Source organism: Phocoena sinus, chromosome 17 (genome assembly GCF_008692025.1).
Source record: "Phocoena sinus isolate mPhoSin1 chromosome 17, mPhoSin1.pri, whole genome shotgun sequence".
Lineage (NCBI taxonomy): Eukaryota > Metazoa > Chordata > Mammalia > Artiodactyla > Phocoenidae > Phocoena > Phocoena sinus.
Window position 1 is genome coordinate 78760187 of NC_045779.1, and position 22144 is coordinate 78782330.

A 22144-nucleotide genomic window follows, 5' to 3' on the forward strand; every position below is an offset into this window, starting at 1 on the left:
TAGCTCTGCATCCAGCCCATCCCCAGACGCTGGGGGCTCCCGGGCCGGGACTCGGCCTGGGTCTGGCTGGTAAGTGGCTGAACAAGCGAGTGGACACCTTCCCACTTGGAGGAGCAGACCAGCAGGGCACAGGTGGGCGGGTGGCCTCACGGTGGGGACCGTGGCGCGGCAGGCACAGCTGACTGCCCTGCAGCGTCCGTCACTCCCCAGCCGGGGCTGGACGTGCACAGGCAGCCCACCTGACCAAGGCCACTCTGGTAAGCAGGGCGGCTGGCCCCAGGGGCTGTTGACCTGGTCCTTCTGCAAGCTGACTGGGGGGCGAGGCTGTGAGGAAGGAGGCGGCTGTGTGGCTCATCACTTGATAATCTTTAAAACTCTGGGACGTCGATGGTTCTAAATGTCATCAGAACCTTCCTAGCCAGAGTGTGGAGCGTCCCAACCCCTGCAGACCTGGATGTAGCCTGTGCCACACCCAGCACCCAAAGCGCCCTAGGCGTCCTCCCGTACCCAGAGTGGCACTCAGATCCTGTGCTAGGCCTGAGGGACCAAGGGGAAGGGGAGCCCACACCCGCCGGCCCTGACTCATCCTGGAGCTGGAGCTCATTTCCTGTTGGAAACTCTGAGCTGCCACCGGCGACTGCGGCCGGGAAGGGAAGACTGAGTCACCTCCGTCAGGGCTGCGGGGTCCCCCCACCCCCCCACCCCCCGCTCTGCCCACTGCAGCCACACCCAGTCTCCCCTCCTGGCCCACGGCCAACTGCCCGCCCAGCCACCAGGCCCAGCCCAGCCAGGCCACAGACAAGGAAGGAAGGAGCGAAGGGGAGGGAGGGGCTTGCGCTCACCACACCCCTGACCCAAGAAGGGGGAGAAGGTTTGTCCACCAGCCACTGAGCAGGGTAGGGGCAGCAGCGAGGCGAAGGTTGGGGGAGAAGGCTCAGGCCGAGAGCCGGCCACCGGGTGTGACCAAGCACCCAGCGAAGCACTACTGACTCTTTGTGGGTGTCACTGTCACCCCATTGACAGGAGCTGGAGAGGCCGTGTGGTGAGCCCGAGGCTGCCCCTCTGCCCACAGCCTCACTGATCCTCCCAGATGGGCTCCCACACCTAGGCCCGAGTTTGCAGGTCCAACCCAGACCAGGCCAGGGCCGGCGCTTCCGCTCAGCACCTGGGCCTGCGCCTGGGTCCCCAGACCACGTTCATTTACCTGGCAAACTCCTACCCACGCTGCTAGCCTCACCCCAGGCCCCCTGCCCACCCCTCAGAAACCAAGTTCCTCCCCAGGTAGTGAGACACAGAGACGGAAGCAGGTGCGGGCTGCCCCACCTCAAGGCCAAGGCCAATGAGCTCCAGAGCGCACGTGTGAGCCTCGAGCTGCACGGGACCCTCTGCCCATCTGGGTCCTGCAGCACAGGTGCTTAGGGACAGAGGGATGCCACAGAGCAGGGACACAGCAAGGGCTTGCTGGCCACCTCTGGGACAAGAGGACCTGTCCCATCCTCTGAGACCTGGCTCCCGCTGGGAAGGATCTGCCTAGACCCCAGGCTGGGCCCTGCACCCGCCATGCCTTGGCCTCAGGCCCAGCAGCAGATGTTCCTACCTAGGGTCTGCTCTTCTCGCCCCAACCCAGGGCTGCCCGTCTAGGCCATCACCAACCCCAAGCCGACCAAACGGCCAATCACAGTATCACATCTGTGCCACACAACCATGGGGGCAGGTGCCACCCCAACTGGACAAACTCAAGGCTCAGAAAGGTCAGGGAGTCACCCACACTGTTGGAGAGAAGCTACACCGCTGTCCCATCCCAGCACCTCCTCTGCATGCCCCCACCTCCTGCTGAGAGGGCCTCAGGGCCGACAAGTCGCCGGGCCGGGGGAGGGGGGCATGCGGGGGTGGGAGGGCAGGGAGGGGGGTGAGCAGGGCATATGACAAGGGCAACGCTGGGGAGGGGGCTGAGGGTGCGGCCAGGGCTGTGTTAACAGCTGGTCCTGCCAGTCCAAGAACCACAAGCCCCACCCCTAGCTCCGGGGTGTGCCTGGGGATGGGCTGGCAGTAACCCACCGGCTCCTCCTTGGCCTACCCACCCCAAGGTCCTCAAGCCAGGAGGAGGAGCCCTATGGGTCCACTGACCAGAGCGCGCAGGCAGAAACAGCGCCCCCTACTGGCGGGAGCAAAGCTTTTGCACACTGGCTGCCCACCCCAGCCCACCAGGCCCAGGCCCCAGCACCCCCTCCCATCCCCCACCCTGGGGCCAGGACACAGCTACCTGCGGCAGGGGCAGGCTCCGGGCCAGGCCTCGCCAGGGTCCCTGGGGTGGTGGCGGGCACCACAGGGGGCTCAGGTGCCCCCTCCTCAGGCTCCTTCCGGCGGTAGACCCACCGCTCCTCACGGGTAGGGTCCTCGGCTGGCAGCGGCCCCCGCTTGGGCGGGCAGCCCAGGGGACCCTGCACGGCCTGCACGTGGGGGGTGCGGCGGGCAGGCATCACCATGGCGACAGGGCGGCGCACCCGCTGCAAAGAGGCGGGCACGATTTCCGGCGGCAGGTGCAGGTACTGGCGCAGGTGGGCAATACCCTCGTTGGTGAGGTACCAGTAAAAGTGGCGCCAGGCGAAGGTCTCCCGCACCAGGCCCCGCGCCCGCAGAGAGGCCATGGCGCGCGTGACCTGCAGGTTGGTGACACCGGGCACGTGGGGATGCAGGCTGCGGGGCCGCCGGTCCTTCTTGGCCACCATCACGCCCTCGCGGAAGAGCACCTCGTAAATGGTCCGCAGCTGGTCCAGCGGCATAAGCATGCCGGCCACCATGGCTGCCTGAGCCGGTGAGTCGAGGGCGGCGGGCGGGGCACAGGGAGGAGGTCCAGGAGACGCCCTCGGCACAAGGTGCGACCGGGGCCGAAGGGTAGGCAGGCCGTGGCGCTGAGCTCGAGGGCGCGGGCTCCGGGCTTGTGGCTCGCGGCGCCTGGCTCTCTGGCTCCGTGCGATTCCTGCCGGCACTGCGGCCTGCCCACCGCTTGCGCGAGCCTCCCGCCTGCCCGCCCTTCAGGACGCCCAGGCCGGCCCCCTCTGACTCAGCAGCAAGGGCGGCCCCTCCCACCCTCAGCTAACAGGGCCCCTCGCAGAGTGGGGGGCACCTCGCAGCGGCGGCCATCCCCAAGGCAGGCCCCCTCCCTCCCCAGGCCCGCGGCTCCACGTCAGAAATTACATCAGTTTCTAAACACTTCCTTCAGAGTTCCTAAGATTAGGGGGAGGGTGGACGGGAGTGGCTGTGGACCCAGAATCTAAAAGGCTGGCAGAAGGGAAGCGGGAGAGGAGAGAGCAGGAGGGTCCTTAGGCCCAGGACCCAACTCAGGGTTGTGGTCTCAGAGCCTCAGGGATTCACAAGGACCTGAAGAGGAGGGTTGGGCCGTCTGGGCAGGGGGTCCTCTAGGTCTAAGGGAGGAGAGCTGAGGTCTTGGGGGGACTCAAGGGCTGAGGGAAGCGCTGCGGTCTTGGGGGGGCAGAGGTCTGAGGGGAATGGCAGGGGCAGCTGCTGCAGCACATGGACAGGCTGTAGGCACCACTGGCTGCCTGCCATCAAGCAGGCAAAGGGACAGAGCCCCCACCTCCAGATGTCGGACCCAGACAACGGCCACCCTCTTTAACACTTGCCATGCCAGGCCAGATCAAGGGTGGGCCAGGAACAGGGAGTCGGCTGAGAGTCCAAGCACTGTGTGCAGGGCACAGGGTAGGGGCTCTGAGTGGCCTCCATCCACCACCGCCCCAGGCCAGCTGTTGGAGGCCAGAAGCTCTCGGCTGCCACAGGGACCCAAAGCCACCGGCGGCCCAGAGCCCCTGCCGCCAGGAGACACCCCACCCTGGGCAGCCTGAGTGCCTCCTTCGAGCCAGCTGGACAGATGAGGGGAGAGTAGCACCAGGCTAGAAGAGGGTCGGGGGCCCCAGTGAAAGGGGGACCAGCAGCAGTGGGGGAAGGGGCTGTGTGCTCCACGTGAACACCCTGCAGCCTGGCCCGGCCACGCCCAGCAGTCACCCCTAGGCCCTCAGAGCTGAGGCTCCAACCACGGACATCCCGCGCCTCCCCATTCCACCCAATACCCCGCTCTCCCACTTGGTGCTGCACCACTCACACCTGTCCCCGCGCTTTCTCCCCTCCCCCAAGCGGACACACCCATTCCCAGCACTGCTAACTCGGGGACTGTTTATAAATAGGGCGGAAGGGGGGGGGGATCCCGAGGTGGGAGGCTCGGGCGGGCAGGCGGCCAACAGGCTGCGCGTGGGGGCGGGTTTATGAGGCCGTTGCCATGGCAGTGCAGAGCCGGCTCCCAACACACACACACACACACACACACACACACACACACGAGTTGTGGCAGAGGAAACTGCAGGCACAGCCAACTGTTCCCACAGCCCGGCCCGCCAGCTCTGCGGCGCCGCTCTCCCTCCGCCGGCGGGAACCCCGCGGGACACCGGCCGGGGAGGACGCCCAGCAGGCGCTGGAGTGGGCAACGGCCACGCCCCCTCAGACTAGCGGCGCCTGCGGACCCTGCCGGGCATCACGGCTGTGGCTTCGAGAACCAACACCAGCTGTGGTTTCAGGCCAGCACTCAGGCCAGTGACCCGGCCCGGCCCTGTGCCCACGGAAGACCCACTCCTGGCCTGACCCTCAGCCCTCCCCCGGACCTCCTGCGCTCCCCCTGCCCCACCCCGATCTCCCGTGCACTCCCCTGCCCACCCCACAGCCCCACTCTGACCTCCTCTCCCTCCTAACCACCCCATACGTCCACCGCACATTTCCCTGGTTTGATTCCCCGACCTAACCCCTCAACCCCCAAGCTCCTACCAAGCTGACCCCACAGCATGCCCCCTCCCAAAATGACTCCAGGCCACACCCAAGGCCCCCAGACCTAAGGTCTCTCCTTCCACACAGACTTGCACGGGTCTTTGGCCAAGCCCCTCAGCCCCGTGACAACCCACGCCATCCCCGCAGGAGAGGGCAGCCGTTTGGGACGCTGAAGAAAGGGGGGTGGGGGTGGGCGGGGCACGAAGGGGAATCCCCCTCCCTCCCACCAGCCCCGCCCTCCGGGGTTGAGGGGAGGAGCAGGCAGGAGCCGGGAACTAGACGTTCCCGGTCTGGCCCGCGGTGCCGGCCTCGGCACGCCTCCCTCTACCCCATCCCCCCACCCCCGCGCCCCCCCAGGTCCCAGGGCTGGAGAACACCCCTTTCTGCCCTGCTCCACCCTGCGGGAACCGCAGCCGCAGTTGCTGATTCAGCACAGGAAGGACCGGGGCGGACAACCAGGGCGGCCTCCTCCACCCGACTCCAGGCCCCTCCGGATCTCCAGGGCAACCAGTCGGGGTCCTTGGGCAGCCCCCAGCGCCTCCCCCCATTCCGGAACAAAGAACCGCAGTGTGGACTTGCCCGGGGCCAGCCCGCCTGGCGCCTCCCGCGCCAGTGATCGATCCCCAAGGCCCTGCCCTGTCCCCTTCGACGCTGAGGGCAGGCCGACAAGCGGGGCGGGATTCGGCAGAGTTCGGGAGGAGAGAAAGTGCGGATCCGAGAGGTGGCGGAGGCCGGCTCCCACCTCCGCCCCGCCCCCGCCGCCGCAGTAGCCCGCCCCGCCCCCCCGACACTCGCTGCAGGGTTGCAGGGCTGCAGTGCTGCGGGGCTGCGGCTGGAGTCACCAGGCGGGACCTCGCGCCAGGTGGAGTCCCGGCAGAAAACGGACATGGGGTCTCCTGCGGCTCCGGCTCCCCACCCACAAAGCTGCCCCCAAGGCGGCAGACCCCGACCGCTGCCCTGTGGGGGCTGCACCCCAGCCAGAGGTCACTGCCTGGTCCACACTCCCCACCCCCCGGCTCGGTCCCCATCCCCGGCCCGCACCTTTGAGGGAGCTGATCTCATGCTGGATGGCTCGCGAGGGGTCCATGTCTCCGCCGGGGCTGAGGGCGGCGCGCGGGCCGCCACGCAGAGTCCAGCCCCGCACTGCACTGCCCAGGCCAGAGCCGCAGCCTGGGGGAGGAGCCGGGAGGCGTGGGGCGGGGCTTGCCAGCCGGGGCGGAGCCTCAACTAATCAATGCGCAGTGCAAGGCCGGCCCCGAGCTTGCTCCCGTCTACACCGCCCCCATCCTTCCAGACCCCTGCTCCCGGTCACCTGATCCCGGTAACTCCAGCCGGACTGCCAGGCCATCAGGCTGGATCCAGGCGTGCTTGGACGGCCCACGCCACCCCCCAGTCCCCGGGCCTCCACCGCGGGCCACCCTCAGAGTGCCCTCCTAGCCGCTCCTGCACGTGGCTTTCCTGGCCTCGAAGTCATGGCCACTCACTCCCTACAGGAGATACCCACCGGTCTGGACCTCCTGGGGACCTCCCCAGCCAGCACCCTGGGTGAGGAGAGAAGGTAGATCCCACCGGGGCAGAGGCTGGAGGTTCCTTCATCACCACCATTCACTTCCCCCCCACTTCCATGCCCTCTGCCTTCTCCCCTCAGCTGGGGGCCCTCCTCCACCCACATGCGCCTCTGGGTCACCTCACCCGGTCCTGTGACACTCTGACTCCCAAGGTGACACATTCAGCCTCTGCCTCTCCAACTCAGCAAAGACCCACAAAGCTTGTCTTGGGAAGTTCCTGTCTTCCCGGCTCTGCGGATGTACCACCATCTACCACCCAGCAGCTCAGGCCAACACCCTAGGGTCCTCACCCCGATGCGTCAGCCCCACAGGTCCTGGTGGCTCCACCTTCCAGTCTGTCCACCTGCCACCAACTGTCCGGCTCAGCAGTCTCCTTACACCACCACCCCTATTGCTGACAGGATCAGCCTCCTGGCCACTGACTGTCACTGCCTGCCCCCTGGGGAGAATGACAGCGCTGGCACTGCTGGGGTGGGGTCAGCGCTGCCCCCTCACGGTGCCGGAGGAAGCTGTAAACAAACGCGCAAGCCTCGCCCACACCTCGGGCATGCGCGCGCGGCTTCAACGTAAGCCCCAGGATTGGGCCCTCCCGCCCCACCCTGGTCCTCTGTGCTGGGCTGTGGGGGACAGACACAGCCTCCGTCTCCTGCCAGGCCCACATCCAGATTCTTCCTCCATCCTCACCCCAAGGCCCCTCCTGGCCCCTTGGGGCCCACACCTTGCCCAGCCAGGCCGCTGCCTTTAGGCGACCACTCTTCCTGCAGGCAGGCCCACCGTGTGTTGGGTCAGGACTGGGGGGAGCGCGGTGCCCGCAAGTACCGGCTGATGAGCAAAGAAGCGGGTGCGGCCCTATACTGGCTGAAGGCCTGATGTTCTAGGATCCCTCACAACCCCATCCCTGCCCCTCTCAGGACTCAGCCAGTCTGGGGCACAGGCAAGTCTCAGGAAAAAACAGCGGCAGACCTGGGGTAAACAGGAATATGAGAAATTAATAGAGGATTTTGTGATTCCTTACACCTAAATTCCTATTACTTTTTTATTAGCCACGTCCAGATGAACCTAAATCCAAACTGTAACTGAAGAGTACTTCCTAACTAGATCTCAAATGAAACTGATAGATACTTAAACAGAACTAAAAACTATAGGAAAACTCACCCACACACAAAATTAGTGCTGGTTCTAGTTTTAAAACTGCATATAATTGAGAGTTCCCTGGCGGTCCAGTGGTTAGGACTCAGCGCTTTCACTGCTGTGGGCCAGGGTTCAATCCCTGGTTGGGGAACCAAGATCCCACAAGCCACACGGCACGGCCAAAAAAACAAACAAAACTGCATATAATTGAATTTTATAAGATTATAATTTTAAGCTACTGAAAAGATGAGGGCAGAAAGCAAGTAATGGGGTAACACAAGGATTAGGCGCAATTAGGTGGCTTTTCCTAACTTTTCAGAACCATGGGGACAGAGAAGGAATGTCCCAGGCCCTTAACTGCCCCCTCAAGTCACGCTGCCCACCCGAGAGTGGCCACTGCAGTCACCTGCAGCCACTTGCAAACAAGGGCTTGCAGAGAAGGGGTGGCCAGTGAAGAGGCCTTTGGCCTGCCCCTGCCCAGTCTGCCCCAAACGGCAGCCACATGGTGTGGCCTGGGAAGTGGGCTGTGGCCACGGCCCCTGGATGGAGTCCACAGGACACACTGAGCCCATTCCTTAGTTTCTTCCCAGAGGAAGGGGCAGCTAAAGTGGGGCCTTGGAAAGATAGGCTGCAGCTAGCCAGCAAAGGAGGCGGACGCACATACGAAGGCCCCAGGTCAAGAGAAGAGGAGTCTGGCCAACCCCAGAGAACGTGTGCGTGGAGGGCGCCTGGACACAGAGCTGTAGGTGGGGTTCCCCTGGGCCAGGGAGGCCCCTCGGACTGCGGCGGGCAAGGGCCTGGGGGTAAGAGATGGGGGCAGCGTGGCTCTGGTGGGTGAGATGCAACGGCCCTGGCCCTCCCGACAGTCCTCAGCTTTCACGGTCTCGCTGCCCAGGAGATCTAGTCCCAGGGTCCTCAAGAAAGCAGGCTGTCTGACCCGGCACGGCTTCCCCACGCCCAGCCGGGGTCCTGTCAGGTCGCCTGCACCAGGGACTCGCCTCATGCGCAAGGCCGAACGCTCTTGAAGCTTTACTGCAAATTCCAGGAGGCAGCTTACACCCCTGTGGCTCCTGCAACCCAAGCTGAGCCCCTACGCCACAGCCAGGCCCGCTCCTTCCCAGCCCCTCTGTCTGGGACAAAGCACCCCCTCCTCACAAGCTTCCTGAAACCCTGGCAGGTGTGGCCCCAGGTCACAGCCCCCACCATTCAGACCACACCCCTGCTCCCAAGGCCCGGTCCGCCTTCCCGTCCGTGTTCCTCACCAAGGCTCCCCAGTTTCACTCCTGTGCCCAGCCCTGGGCAGCCTGCCCTACCGGGGCTCACTAGTGACTGGTGGGCAGGTGATCCTGTGCAGGGGTGACATGTGACAGCTGTCGGCCCTGGCAGTAGACACCTTCCACACAGGGTCCCCCATAATCACCCAGTGAGACCCCGCTACAGACTGTGCCTGTTCCCTGCAGTGGGAACAGGGGCCATCTCACCTGCACCACCAGGCCTCACCCCACAGCCGTCACCTGGCATCGACCCTGACCTGGGGAAGCTACCAGGCTGGGCAGGAGGAGAACGCTCCTCCACGTGGGCAGCCACTGGCTGACGAAGGCGGGAGCTCAGCTAGACCAGCCACCCTGTGCGGCTCCACCCGCAGGGCCAGGTCCACAGCACTGCGGTGGGTGCCGCCAGGGCCCCAGGGGTCCTGGTGATGGCCCAGGAGGCATAGAGGGTTCCCATTTGGGTCCCATCCAGCTCTCTCTCCCTGTAGCCCAGTTCAAAAATTGCACCGTTACCAGGTGTCCGCCAGAGACCTCGGGCAGGGATCCTGGGTCCCACCCCCATGTTCCATCCATCAGGAGGTCCCATCATTCTGCCCCCCAAATATCTCTCAAACCTGTCCTCTTCCCACTGTCTCCACCGCCACCCTCCTCCCCTTGGAGACAGCCCTGGCCTCCTCGCTGCCTTCCACCACCAGGCACTCAGCGGCCACAGCCCGGCTGCCACACCTGCTCTATCTCAGGGCTACAAAGAGCCTCCCAGTCCTGTCCTGTCCTGTGTCGTCCTGCTGCACAGACCCCTCTGCGGTTTCCTCCAGCAGGGACAGTGGGGACAGTGCTCTCACACAGGGATGACTGTCTCAGCACCCCTGCACCCCAGGCCTGGTCAGAGGCGTCCATGCAGGGAAACCAAGCAGTGGATGCTTGCCGTTCAAGGATGAGGTACTTCCCAGGAACGCTATTAATAGAGGTTTACTTCGTTAATAGATTGAAGGAGAAAACCTGTATATTGATCTCAAAACTGCTGATAACTCATTTGATAAAAACTCACCAATATTTCTGATTTCTACAAAGTGACCCAGTAAACTGGGAAAGGAGGTCCAGGCACCCTCAGTATCTGAGGGGGATTGATTCCAGGACCCCAGTCAACACCAAAAGCCTCGGATGCTCAAGTCCCTTATAAAATCTGGAGTAGGGCTTCCCTGGTGGCGCAGTGGTTGAGAGTCCGCCTGCCCATGCAGGGGACACGGGTCCCTCACCCAGTGAGACCCCGCTACAGACTGTGCCTGTTCCCTGCAGTGGGTCCAGGAAGATCCCACATGCCGCAGCCCAGCAACGGGAGGGGCCACAACAGTGAGAGGCCCGCGTACCGCAAAAAACAAAACAAAACAAAACAAAACACAAAAAAGCTGGAGTAGTATTTGTATATAACCTGATAGAGTGCAAATGCTATGTAAATAGTTGCAAACACAATGCAGGGGCTTCCCTGGTGGTGCAGTGAATCCGCCTGCCAATGCAGGGGACACGGGTTCAAGCCCTGGTCCGGGGAGATCCCACGTGCCGCGGAGCAACTAAGCCCATGCGCCACAACTACTGAGCCTGCATGCCACAACTACTGAAGCCCACGCACCTAGAGCCGTGCTCCGCAACGAGAAGCCACCGCAATGAGAAAACCTGTGCACCACAACGAAGAATAGTGCCTGCTCACCGCAACTAGAGAAAGCCCGCGCAGCAACAAAGACACAACGTGGCCAAAATAAATTTATTTTTTAAAAATACAATGTAAATGTAAATAGCTGTCTTTGAGCACCCACAGCAAATTCAAGTTTTGCCTTTTGGAACTTTCTGGAATCTCCCCCCCAGAGTACTTCTTTTTTTAAAAAACACATTTATTTATTTATTTACTTGGTTGCACCAGGTCTTAGTTGCAGCACGCGGGATCTAGTTCCCTGACCAGGGATCGAACCCTGGCCCCCTACATTGGGTGCACAGAATCTTAACCCTGGACCAGCAGGGAAGTCCCACCCCAATAGTACTTTTTTTTTTTTTTTTTTTTTTTCAGTACGCGGCCTCTCATTGCTGTGGCCTCTCCCATTGAGGAGCACAGGTTCCGGACGCGCAGGCTCATCGGCCATGGCTCATGGGCCCAGCCGCTCCGCGGCATGTGGGATCCTCCCGGACCAGGGCACGAACCTATGTACCCTGCATCAGCAGGCGGACTCTCAACTACTGCGCCACCAGGGGAGCCCCCCAATAGTACTTTTGATCTATTACTTAAATCCCCAGTTGCAGACCGTGGATGGGGACGGCTGGCTGCATACCGTTAACATGAGAACAGACGTCCCTCCAAATCTGAGTGGCCACCGCCACCACCCCAGGGGCCTCGCCCATAGGAAGTACCGGAAGCAGGAGCAGCAGGGCTGTAGGCTCAGCATGGTGGCCGGGACACCCCCAAAGCCACTCCCACAGGCGGCCAGGGCAAGCCTCCGGGCTCAGCTGCGGGCGAGGCTGATCCAGGGCGTGTGAGGGAAAGAACCTAGGCTACGGATGCGGAGCACTGCCAAGCGTTCAGAGTCTGCGCCTCCTCAGCACGTAAACCAGTGCCTCTGACCATCTACCGGCACCGACAGAGGCGCTCACTCGAGTGGCCGGCTTTCAGCACCCTTCTAAAGGCCCAAGACATTTCTTATAGGCCAATAACGAGCTGGCAAAAGAGGGTGGGAAAAACCTTCATTCGCAGTGCAGGACAGAAACTACTCTGGAACAAGATAAATAAAAATCAGTACTTAACTTCAGAAAGCCCCACAAGCACAAAGCAAGAACCAGACCCATGGGGAGACTCACATTCCCAATGCAGAGGTCCGACCTCGCAGGACCACTGTGCCCCGAGCTAGAACTGCGCTTCTGACCCACCCCCGCACCCCACCGCCGGCCCCGCCAGCCCTGAGCCGACTCTTTCTTTTTTAATTAATTAATTAATTGATTGATTAATTTTTGGCTGCGTGGGTCTTTGTTGCTGTGCGCGGGCTTTCTCTAGTTGCAGCGAGCGGGGGCTACTCTCGGTTGTGGTGCGCGGGCTTCTCATTGCGGTGGCTTCTCTTGTGGCGGAGCACGGGCTCTAGGCGCACGGGTTCAGTAGTTGTGGCGCGCGGGCTTCAGTAGTTGTGGCTCACGGGCTTAGTTGCTCCGTGGCATGTGGGATCTTGGCGGACCAGCGCTCGAACCCGTGTTCCCTGCTTTGGCAGGCCGATTCTTAACCACTGCGCCAGCAGGGAAGCCCCGCTGCACCGACTCTTAATAATTGCCTCCTTCAGACACTCACATGATTTTATATCAGATCGGCGAGCTTCTGTTGTCTGTTTGAAACCCTGTCACTGGGTGCTGGGCAGGTGTAGGGAGCGAGCCCTTTTGGGCGCTGCTGTAGTACCTAGCGAACACCTTAGGAACTTTTTAAAAATATTGTGTTTGAATAGGAACTATTCCCCGGACGCAAACATGGGCCATACAGGGGAAAGTCTCTGCCCAAGACTGTCCCCTCTCCACCCCGCACACAGTGTGGAAATCACTGTCAGGATTGGCTTCCTCTTTATCCCTCTGAAATTTCTTTATGTGGAAAGTCACATAAATACAAACATGATTCTTGGTTTTCCCCCTTTTAACACAAAAAGTGACACCTCGGGACTTCCCTGGTGGCACAGTGGTTAAGAATCCACCTGCCAATGCAGGGGGCATGGGTTTGAGCCTTGATCCGGGAAGATCTCACATGCTGCGGAGCAACTATGCCCGTGTGTCAGAACTACTGAAGCCTGCATGCCTAGAGCCTGTGCTCCGCAACAAGAGAAGCCACTGCAATGAAAAGCCCGTGCACTGCAACAAAGAGTAGCCCCAACCAGAGAAAGCCCGATCACAGCAACAAAGACCCAACGCAGCCAAAATAAATAAATGAATAAATAAATTAATTAATTTAAAAAAAAGTGACACCTCGCCTGCACCATCCGACCCCACACCTGGGAGGTCTCCCGCTGCACCCCTGCCTCCGCCCTACCTCAGGGCGCTGGCTGCCATCCTTGGCTCTCACACACACACTGCGTTCTTAGGTCTGATAGACATTTTCATTGGCCTGGTTTCCACCAGTTCACTAATGCAATCCAGAAATTCTGGGTTTCTGGATTTTTACCAATCTGATAGGTGAAAACACGGCACCCTGGTGTAGCTAGAGCTTAAATTTTGCATACTACTTGACCCAGAAATTCTATTTCTAACAATAGCCATAGACACACAATGATCCAGCCACAAAGCTCTTCTATGCAGCAGTTTACAATACCAAAAAACCCCACAAAACTAAACAAAACTAAACCTAATGTTCCATGGGAAGAGATTAAATAGGATATGATTACCATATAAAAGAATATATTATAAATTAATGTCATAGAAAGATGTACTTGTAAACATTAAGTAAAAAGAAGTTACACGTGCCTAAAATACTTCATAATATTAGATTATAAAGTATAAATAAATTAAATTATACTATAAAATACTGTGCACATTATTTTTTGTTGTTGTTTTTGTTTTTGCGGTACACGGGCCTCTCACTGTTGTGGCCTCCTCCCGCTGTGGAGCACAGGCTCGGACGCGCAGGCTCAGCGACAATGGCTCACGGGCCCAGCCGCTCCGCGGCATGCGGGATCCTCCCAGACCGGGGGACATACCCGCGTCCCCTGCATCGGCAGGCGGACTCCCAACCACTGCGCCACCAGGAAGCCCTGTGCACATTTTTTTTAAACAAGCATAGGGACTTCCCTGGTGGTGAAGTGGTTAAGACTCCATGCTCCCAGTGCAGGGGGCTAGGGTTCAATCCCTGGTCAGGGAACTAGATCCCATATGCATGCCGCAACTAAGAGTTCACATGCCACAACTAAGGAGCCTGAGTGCCACAACTAAGGAGCTGACAAGCACAACTATGGAACTGGCGAGCCACAACTAAGGAGCTGTCGAGCTACAACCAAAGAGCTGGCAAGCTGCAACTAAGGAGCCAGTGAGCCACAACTAAGAAGCCCACATGCCACAACTAAGGAGCTCGCCTGCTGCAACTAAGACCCAGTGCATCCTAATATTTTTTTTAATTAAAAAAATCAAACAATAAGCATAAAACAAAAAGATGTGGAGGCTTTACAAAACACCAATCAACCATTGCAGCAGGGCAGCTTGAAGGGAAAGCACTGAACGGTGGCCCCTGGAAGATATGTCCACCATCTAAATCCCTGGGACCCGTGACTGTGGCCTTATTGGGAAATAGGGTCTTTGCAGATGTGATTAAGTTAAGGATGTCACGATGAGATCACCCTGGATTATCTGGGTGGGACCTAAATCTAATGACAAGTGTCCTTATAACAGACAGAAGAGAGATACACAGAGGAGAAGCCATGTGAAGATGGGGCAGAGACTGGAATGGTGCAGCCACAAACCGAGGAACACCAACAGCCACCAGAAGCTAGAAGGGGCAGGAAGGGTCTTCTCTAGAGCCGTCACAGAAAACTACAGCCATGCCAACACCTTGATTTTGGCCTCTGGCCTCCAGAAGTATGAGAGAATAAACTTCTGTTGTTTTAGACCACCTCTTTGTGGTCATTTGTTACAGCAGACACAGGAAACTAATGAAGACATTTTTTACCAGGAGTGACAAATATTTAAAAGCATGGCACTGGTTTTGGAATTGGGTAATGGACAGAGGCTGGAGAATTTTGAGGAGCATGATAGAAAAAGCCTAGATTGCCTTGAAACAGGCTGTTGGAAGAAATATGGATGTTAAGATGCTGCTGGTGATGACTTAGAAGGAAATGAGGCACATACTGCCAGAAGCTGGAGGAAAGGTGATCCCCGATTAAAACAGTGCAAAAAATGTGGCTGAACTGTGTTCCGCTGTGGGTGGAAAGCAGAACTTATAAGTGTTGAACTTGGATCTTAGCTGAGGAGATTTCAAAGCAAAGTGTGGAAGGTCTGACCTGGTTTTAACCTGTTCCTTACGGTAAAGTGCAGGAGGAAAGACGTAAACTGTGGAAGGAACTGTTAAGCCAAAAAAAGAACCAGCACTGGTGATTGGGAAACTCACGGCCTGTTCAGGACTGCAGAAGATGCTAATGTGGGGAGACTCACTGTTAGGAGAGAGAGACAAGGATGCAACTGGACAATCTTCCTCTGAAGAGATTTTGATCTCTGACTCACAGATGCACTCAAACCTTGCAGCACAAGCTGGGGATAGAGAGGGTCATCAAGGAAAGCTCTGTGGAGAAGCCTCTAACCTGATGGCACGGATCTCTGTGTCATACATGGGAGACCCACAAGGTATATAAGAATGTTGTATCAGCAGAAACACTGCCAGCTTGGATGCAAGAGGATAGAGACAGGATGAAAGGAAGGAAAGCTGTTGGAATTCTGGATACTACAGGCAGGAAATGGGGTGACAGAGCTACTCAGCTTCAAGCATATGCTGCCCGGCAAGAAATAGGAAAAATGACTTCAAGGCACAGCTTTGGGCCCAGAGGGTGGAGCCATGGGCACAGAGGCAGAGGCCGACAGAGCTGAACATGTACAGAGCAAAGCATCAAGTCACAGAGGAGTATTCTCAGGCCTTCAAACCTATTGAACTTGCCCTGCTGGATTTTCAAACTTGCTTGGGACTCCTTTATTCTTTTCTCTTTGTTACCCCTTTATTCTTTTCTCTTTCTCCTTTTGAGAAAGGGGATGTCTACTCTATGCCTGTCCCACCATTGTATTTTGGAAGTATACAACATGTGTTCTAGTTTCACAGGTCCACAAATGGAGAGCAAGTGGGCACCTGCCTCCCATCACCTGAGAAGGGGTTCCTGACTCCCCCTCCACCCAGCCACCATCACCTGGGGCCACCACCAGATGACCCAGCCCAAGGCCCCTCTTAGGTCCCAGACCTCACACCCACAGTCCCTGCAGGCAGCCACAGCACCAGCTCTCCCAGCCCTGCATCTCCCTGTCCAGTGTGGGCCTGCTTCTGGCCACTGCCCTTGGCCCCACGCCGGGCGGGGCGCCTGGCCTCCCACTTGCATCAGCCCTCTCCAGCCTCATTGCATCTGTTCCCAAGGTGCCCAGATCCTGCTGCCAACCCCTGCCCTGCTGCCAACCCCTGCCCTGCTGCCGGCTCCCCTCAGGTCTCACTGGGGAAACGGAGGCCAGGAGGCAACATCGCCCACACCTTCCCATCCCCACGCCTTCCCTCCCCCATGCCTCCCCTCCCCCATGCCTCCCCCTCCCCCACATCTCCCCCTCCCCCACGCCTTCCCATCCCCACACCTGTAGAAGCCTCTACCCCTTCTGAACCACAGGGCCCTGGGTGGCAAGGGGCTTGTCACACCCACCCCCAGCATGTGCGGTTGGGCAAATGAGAAGGGTCACACAGCACTCGGGCCACCCAGGCCCCTGCCAGCCAGTTCTGCCCAGGCTGCATTCTGCTGACAGCTCGGCCTCCGGGTCACTGCCCCGTCCTGGATGGTGGTCTCCCTCTCACACACTGCCGGACCCCTCACCGTCTCCACCTCCCTTCTCACTTCCTACACACCCCTTGGCACCCCCAATCTGACCACTCCCCCAAACAGTCTCCCTAAGGTCCCGATATCCCTTATGACCACGCCAGGCGCTCTAAGGGCAGCCGGCTCCTGGTTCATCGCTCCTTCCCTTTCACTGGGCTGCCCGGACCACCCCCTGGGGAAGGCTCCCCCTCTGCCTCAGGCATTCCCCCCACACCGCGAGGGCCCCAAGCACAGTGCCCAGCCTGGTCCCCCAGCCACTCGAGTCTTTACATGGTGCCTGGCTCAACGATCATCTCAGTTTATTTGCCCCCAAGCTAAGCTCCTGTTCTTCCACCGCCCCTGCCGCAGAGGCACCACTCCACCCCCCACCCCCCCCACCCCACCCCCGCTGCTCCCCACCCCCACTTCCACTCCCACTCTATGGCAGCCCAGTCTGGGGTCTGGGTTTCTGCAGGGGTCCAGCTCGGGGTCCACTTTCCCTCCCACTCACCTGCTCATTTTCAAACCACATTAAGGAGGTGCAACAGGACACAGACCTTGCCCTCGGGAAGCTGAGTTAGGCGGGAGAAAAGATATTTAAAATCCTCTTTGTTGGGCTTCCCTGGTGGCGCAGTGGTTAAGAATCTGCCTGCCAATGCAGGGAACACGGGTTCGAGCCCTGGTCCGGGAAGATCTCACATGCCACGCAGCAACTAAGCCCGTACACCACAACTACTGAGCCTGCGCTCTAGAGCCCACGCGCCACAACTACTGAGCCCATGCGCTGCAACTACTGAAGCCTGTGCACCTAGAGCCCGCGCTCCGCAACAAGAGAAGCCCCCGCAATGAGAAGCCCACGCGCCGCAACGAAGAGTAGCCCCCATTCGCCGCAACTAGAGAAAGCCCCCGTGCAGCAAGGAAAACCCAATGCAGCTATAAATAAATAAATAAATTTATTTTAAAAAATGTAACAAACTGAAAGAAAAATTAGAAACACTGATAACACACAAGGAAGTTAACAGTCATAATAAATAAAGAACTCTTATAATTCAAAACAAAACACCTTACAGGAAATGAACAATGCTTTTCAATACAAAGAGTGAATAACTATGAAATGATGATCACTTAGTCAAAGAATGCAACTTAAAACAAATTAGAATTTTCTCATCCATCAATTGGCAAGGGATTGGAACTAGTCTGCCTTGTATCTGCTGGCTCATCTACGCCAGAGGACAATTTAGAAATACAATCATTTTTAATGATAAGCCCACATGTTCATGTAAAGGGACCAGATAAACAAGCAGAGATACTTCCATGCAATGGAACACACAGTACCCATTAAAAAGCATGAGGGTGCCAAGACCATTCAATGGGGAAAGAATAATCTTTTCAACAAATGGTTCAGGAACAACTAGGTATCCTCGTGCAAAAGAGTAAAGTTGGGGTAATTATGTGGCGGTCCAGTGGTTAGGACTAAGCACTCTCACTGCTGGGGGTCCCGGGTTCGATCCCTGGTTGGGGAACTAAGACCCAGCAAGCCTCAAGTCACAGTTAAAAAATAAATAAATAAATAAAGTTGGACCCCTACCTCACACCATGCTCAAAAATTAATTCAAAATAGATCAAAGACTTAAATGTAAGAGCTAAAACTATAAAACTCTTGGAAGAAAATATTGCCATAAATCTTCATGACTTTGAAATAGGCAATAGTGCTTAGATATGACACTAAAAGCACAAGCAACCAAGAAAGAAACAGGTAAACTGAGCTCGCCATTAAAATCCTTTGTGTTCCAAAGGACACCACCAAAAAATAAAGTCAACCCACAGAATCAGAAAACATTTTTGCAAACCATATCTATCTGATGAGGGACTTATATCTAGAATACATGAAGAACACTTACAACTCAATAATAAAAAGCTAAAAACCCAATTTAAAAATGGACAAAGCCTCTGGATAGACATTTCTGGAAAGAAGATATAGAAATAACCAATATGCAAAAGAAAAGGTGCTCAACAACATGAGTCATCAGGAAATGCAAATCAAAATCAAGAGAAACCACTTCACACCCACTAGGACTAAATGTCTATAATCAAAAAGGCAGATAATAAGTGCTGGTGAGGATGTGAAGAGATTGGAAGCTTCATACACTGCTCATGGGATCGTAGAATGGTGTAGCTGCTGTGGAAAGCAATGTGACAGCTCTTCAAACAGTTAAATATAGAATTATCACATGTTCCAGCAATTCCACTCCTTGGTATATATCCAAGAGAGATGAAAACATACATCCACGCAAAAACTGGCCCACTGTTCATAGTAGCACATTCATAATAGCCAAAAGGTGGAAACAACACGAATAGCCATCAACCTATCCAGAGATAAACAAAATGCAGGTTATCCATACCATGGAATGTTATTCCATGAAATGGAATGAAGAACCAGTACACACTGTAACATGGATAAAACGTTACGCTACGTGAAAGAAGCCAGGCACAAAATTGTATGATTCCATTTATATGAAATATCCAGTATAGGCAAATCCATAGGGACCTAAAGTAGACCAGCGTTTGCCAGGGGCTGGGAATGGAAATGCTCTGAAATGGGTTGTGCTGACCGATTCACAAGTCTATTAATACACTAAAAACCACTGAATTCTTTCCCTCCCTCCCTCTCCTTCCTTCTCTCTCTCCTCTCTCTCTCTCTCTCACACACACACACACACACACACACACTATGGTCACCCCAGCCAGAGAGACTAGGGGCCCAAGGTGTGACTTTGACCTTTTTTCTTCATATACTTCCACAATGCTTGTTTGTTTGTTTCTAGCACGTTTTGCTTTTTTTTTTTTTTTAGTATTTACTTCTTTATTTGCCTGCACTGGGTCTTAGTTGAGGCATGCGGGGTCTCCAGTTGCAGCATGTGGACTCTTAGCTGCAGCATGTGGGATGTAGTTCCCTGACCAGGGATCGAACCTGGGCCCCCCGCACTGGGAGCACAGAGTCCTAGCCACTGGACCATCAGGGAAGTCCCAGCACGTTTTGCTTTTGACCATAAACACAGACCAAAAGCCCAACTGCCAGCCTCCGATCCTGCCAGCTGAGCTCTGGCCGCCAAGGATGACACCCATGCTCTCACCCACTCACCCATGCAGGCACCCTGCAAGTGCTGGCTGAGGGCCTGGGGCTGGTGCCAGGGACACAGATAACCAAGCTCAGAGTCCAGGACGGGAGACGGTGGGACACGTGAGGAGGACGTCAGGCGCAATGGCACCAGGCAGGCCCAGGGCCTGACAGGGAGGTGGGGGAACCCTTCCAGCTGAGTCTTAAAGAAAGCACGTGCCCTGCAGATGCGCTGACACTCCCCACCCCCGCCCGCCTCTCCAGCCCCACCTTCTCTAGACCAACGCAGGCCTTCCAGGTGGGTGCCTCCTGCAGGCTGCCTACCCCAGCCCTGCCTGGAGCACTTGCCCCCCCAAACCCCCACCCCACCAACATTCCTCCCCTCTGCCCTCCCCTCTCTACACCCACTGCCCCTCCCCACCCCCATCCACACTGACTCTGCTCCCAGCCCTGATGACACAACCTTGAAGTCTACACAGCCGCCCAGACACTCCCGCTGGCGCTCCCCACGCCCTGCCCTGTACTTCATGCCCTGTCCGCCTGGACAGGCCTTTGGCCCTGCGTGCAAAGAGCTGCCTCGGAAGCTTGGGGGGCTCCTTCCCCACATACCCTTCCCCCACACCCGAACTCTCGCCCCCGCCCCCAGCCCTGCCCGTGCACCGGGACCACAGGCCCCCCTGGGCTCCCCCGGGCGCCCCGCCTCCGTAACTGTCGCAGGCCAGGCTCTGGAGACCCCGGCCAGCCCACAGGGAGCTCTCCAACCACAGGCCCAGGCGGCCTCAGCCCCGCAGGAATTTGTCCTGGAGCGAAGGCAGGGAGGATGGGGAGGGGCAAGCGGTTCAGGCAGACAGGAAGTGGAGATTTTTCTGGAAGGAGCAGGGCCCAGTGGGGAGGACTGGGGATTTCCAGAGGGAGAGCTGGGGAGTGACATCTCCACTGCTGTGGGGTGGGGGGACATAAAGGTGAGGGGCGAAGAAGCTGGGTCTTGGAGGCAGATGGGCAAGTGCATCTCACGAGCGCGAGCAGGGCAAAGGTGGGGCTGGGGGCGCGTGCAGGTGCAGGGAAGAGGCCAGGAGGCAGAAGCCAGGGCCCTTCGTGGGCCCAGCAGTGGGCCAGGGGTCCCCGAGGGCAGAGCCTGCTAGCGCTTGCGGCGCCCCCTCAGCCCCCAGCAGTCACCCAATGGCGGTGGGATCAGGGGCTTCGCTCTGCTCCCTCACTAGGGGTGGCCTCCTCTCTGGGGCAGGATGGGCCAGGGCCTCAGGCCTCCAGGAGGCCCAAGGGGCTCACAGGATCAGGCCGCGGCCCATAGCCTGGCCGTTTCTGCTCCTCTAGGCCACTCCTGGGCCTTGGCAGTGGCCCTGGCCCAGCCACAGGCACAGCCCCGCCCCCCCCATTCCCTTGCCTCAAGCCAGGAGGGGAGGTGACTCGGGGTACCCCAGAAGCCTCCCCTCCCCTCGGCCGTCCCCGGCTCCTACGCTCCCAACTTCGCCACTCTCACCCGCCCTCGGGCCAGTGCCACACGCTAGGGGGGCTTCACCGTGGCGGTGGCCAGTCCACTTTGGGCACGTGCCCCAGCACCCGCAGGCAGGAACCAGGCGAGCCCGGGAGGGGGCACGGGTCACGGCAGCCCGGTGCGCCCTCACAGCCACCCTGGAAGCCCACAGGGTCCTGTCAGGACTCACTCCTGAGAGATGGGCTGGCATCCCGGGAGTAGAGGGACACAGCTCCTCAGGCTGGGATGCTTCACCTTGATGCCCTGACAGCCTCTGGAACCACACACGGCCCTGCGACGTTATCTGACCGAGGAAGATGCTGGAACAAAGCACTAGTCATTCTGTGTAAGTGTCCCCACTTTCACTAGAGTGGCCAGTTCATAACCAGTTTCGTTCTGGGGTTTGCCAGGAGAGCTGTGGCCCAGTGGGCAGCTGCTTCCTTGCCCTGGACCTGTCCAGATGGACCCTCCCAGGCCAGGCCAGCCCTCCAGAGGCATACCCTCCCTCCCTGCAGGTGCGGCGGTCAGGCTCAGGAGCCCACTGTCACGAGTGTCTCTATCGGGCCCCAGCGAACTGGTCACAGAGGCAACAGATTGGCGACCACAGTGCTGACAAGGAGAAGCTGACAAGGAGAAGCACACAGCACATCTACCGCCCTGGACCCAGGAAAGCTGTGAGTGGAGGACTGCCTGGTGGAGGCGAGCCCTGGGCCCCGTGAAACCTCCCCTGCTTGCCTGGGTGAGGTCAGTGGATGGACAGCGGCTGCCCAGGCTCCAGGCAAGGTCCCAGCAGGACCTCTCTCCCTGAACTGCCCTTGGGGGCAGAGCCAGCATAACCAGCCATGTGGAGCTGGGACCTGCTCTGGGTCAGCTCTGCCCAGGGCCCCACCTCGACCCTCTCTAAGCCTCTGCGGGCCAGAAGCCAGGGCTGTGTCCACGCCTGCTCAGAGCCCAGCGCCCCAGGCAGCTGGGCTGTGGGCAGCTGACAGCAGTAAGGCCTGGGCAGGTCCAGAGGCCCGAGGGGGTGCGCAGCAGGGCCAGGGGGTTCTGCCAAAGGCACAGAGTGGCTCCTCTGAAGAGGAGGAGGGGGCCGCCCTAAGTTCCCCAGCCCACAGCTGCTCCCCAGGGAACAGTAGAGGGGCGTAACAGGAGTCCCTGCCAAGGCGGGTGGTGGCCTAGGTGCTCACCAACTAGGG

At 58.4% G+C, this 22144-nt stretch overlaps 1 protein-coding gene across 5 annotated transcripts in view; it reads right to left on the reverse strand.

Annotated features, from left to right (window-relative positions):
* The window catches only part of LOC116742776 (plectin), a 58408-nt gene that overhangs the window by 32391 nt on the left and 3873 nt on the right, over positions 1-22144 (reverse strand). Inside the window, exon 1 of one of the 5 annotated variants that reach the window (XM_032610655.1) lies at positions 2264-3032. The exons of the other annotated variants lie outside the window; for them this stretch is intronic. Coding sequence (XP_032466546.1) covers positions 2264-2801 — 538 coding nt within the window. The 5' untranslated portion in view covers positions 2802-3032. Of the gene's footprint in view, positions 1-2263; positions 3033-22144 lie in introns of those variants that run through there. 5 annotated transcript variants of the gene reach the window in all.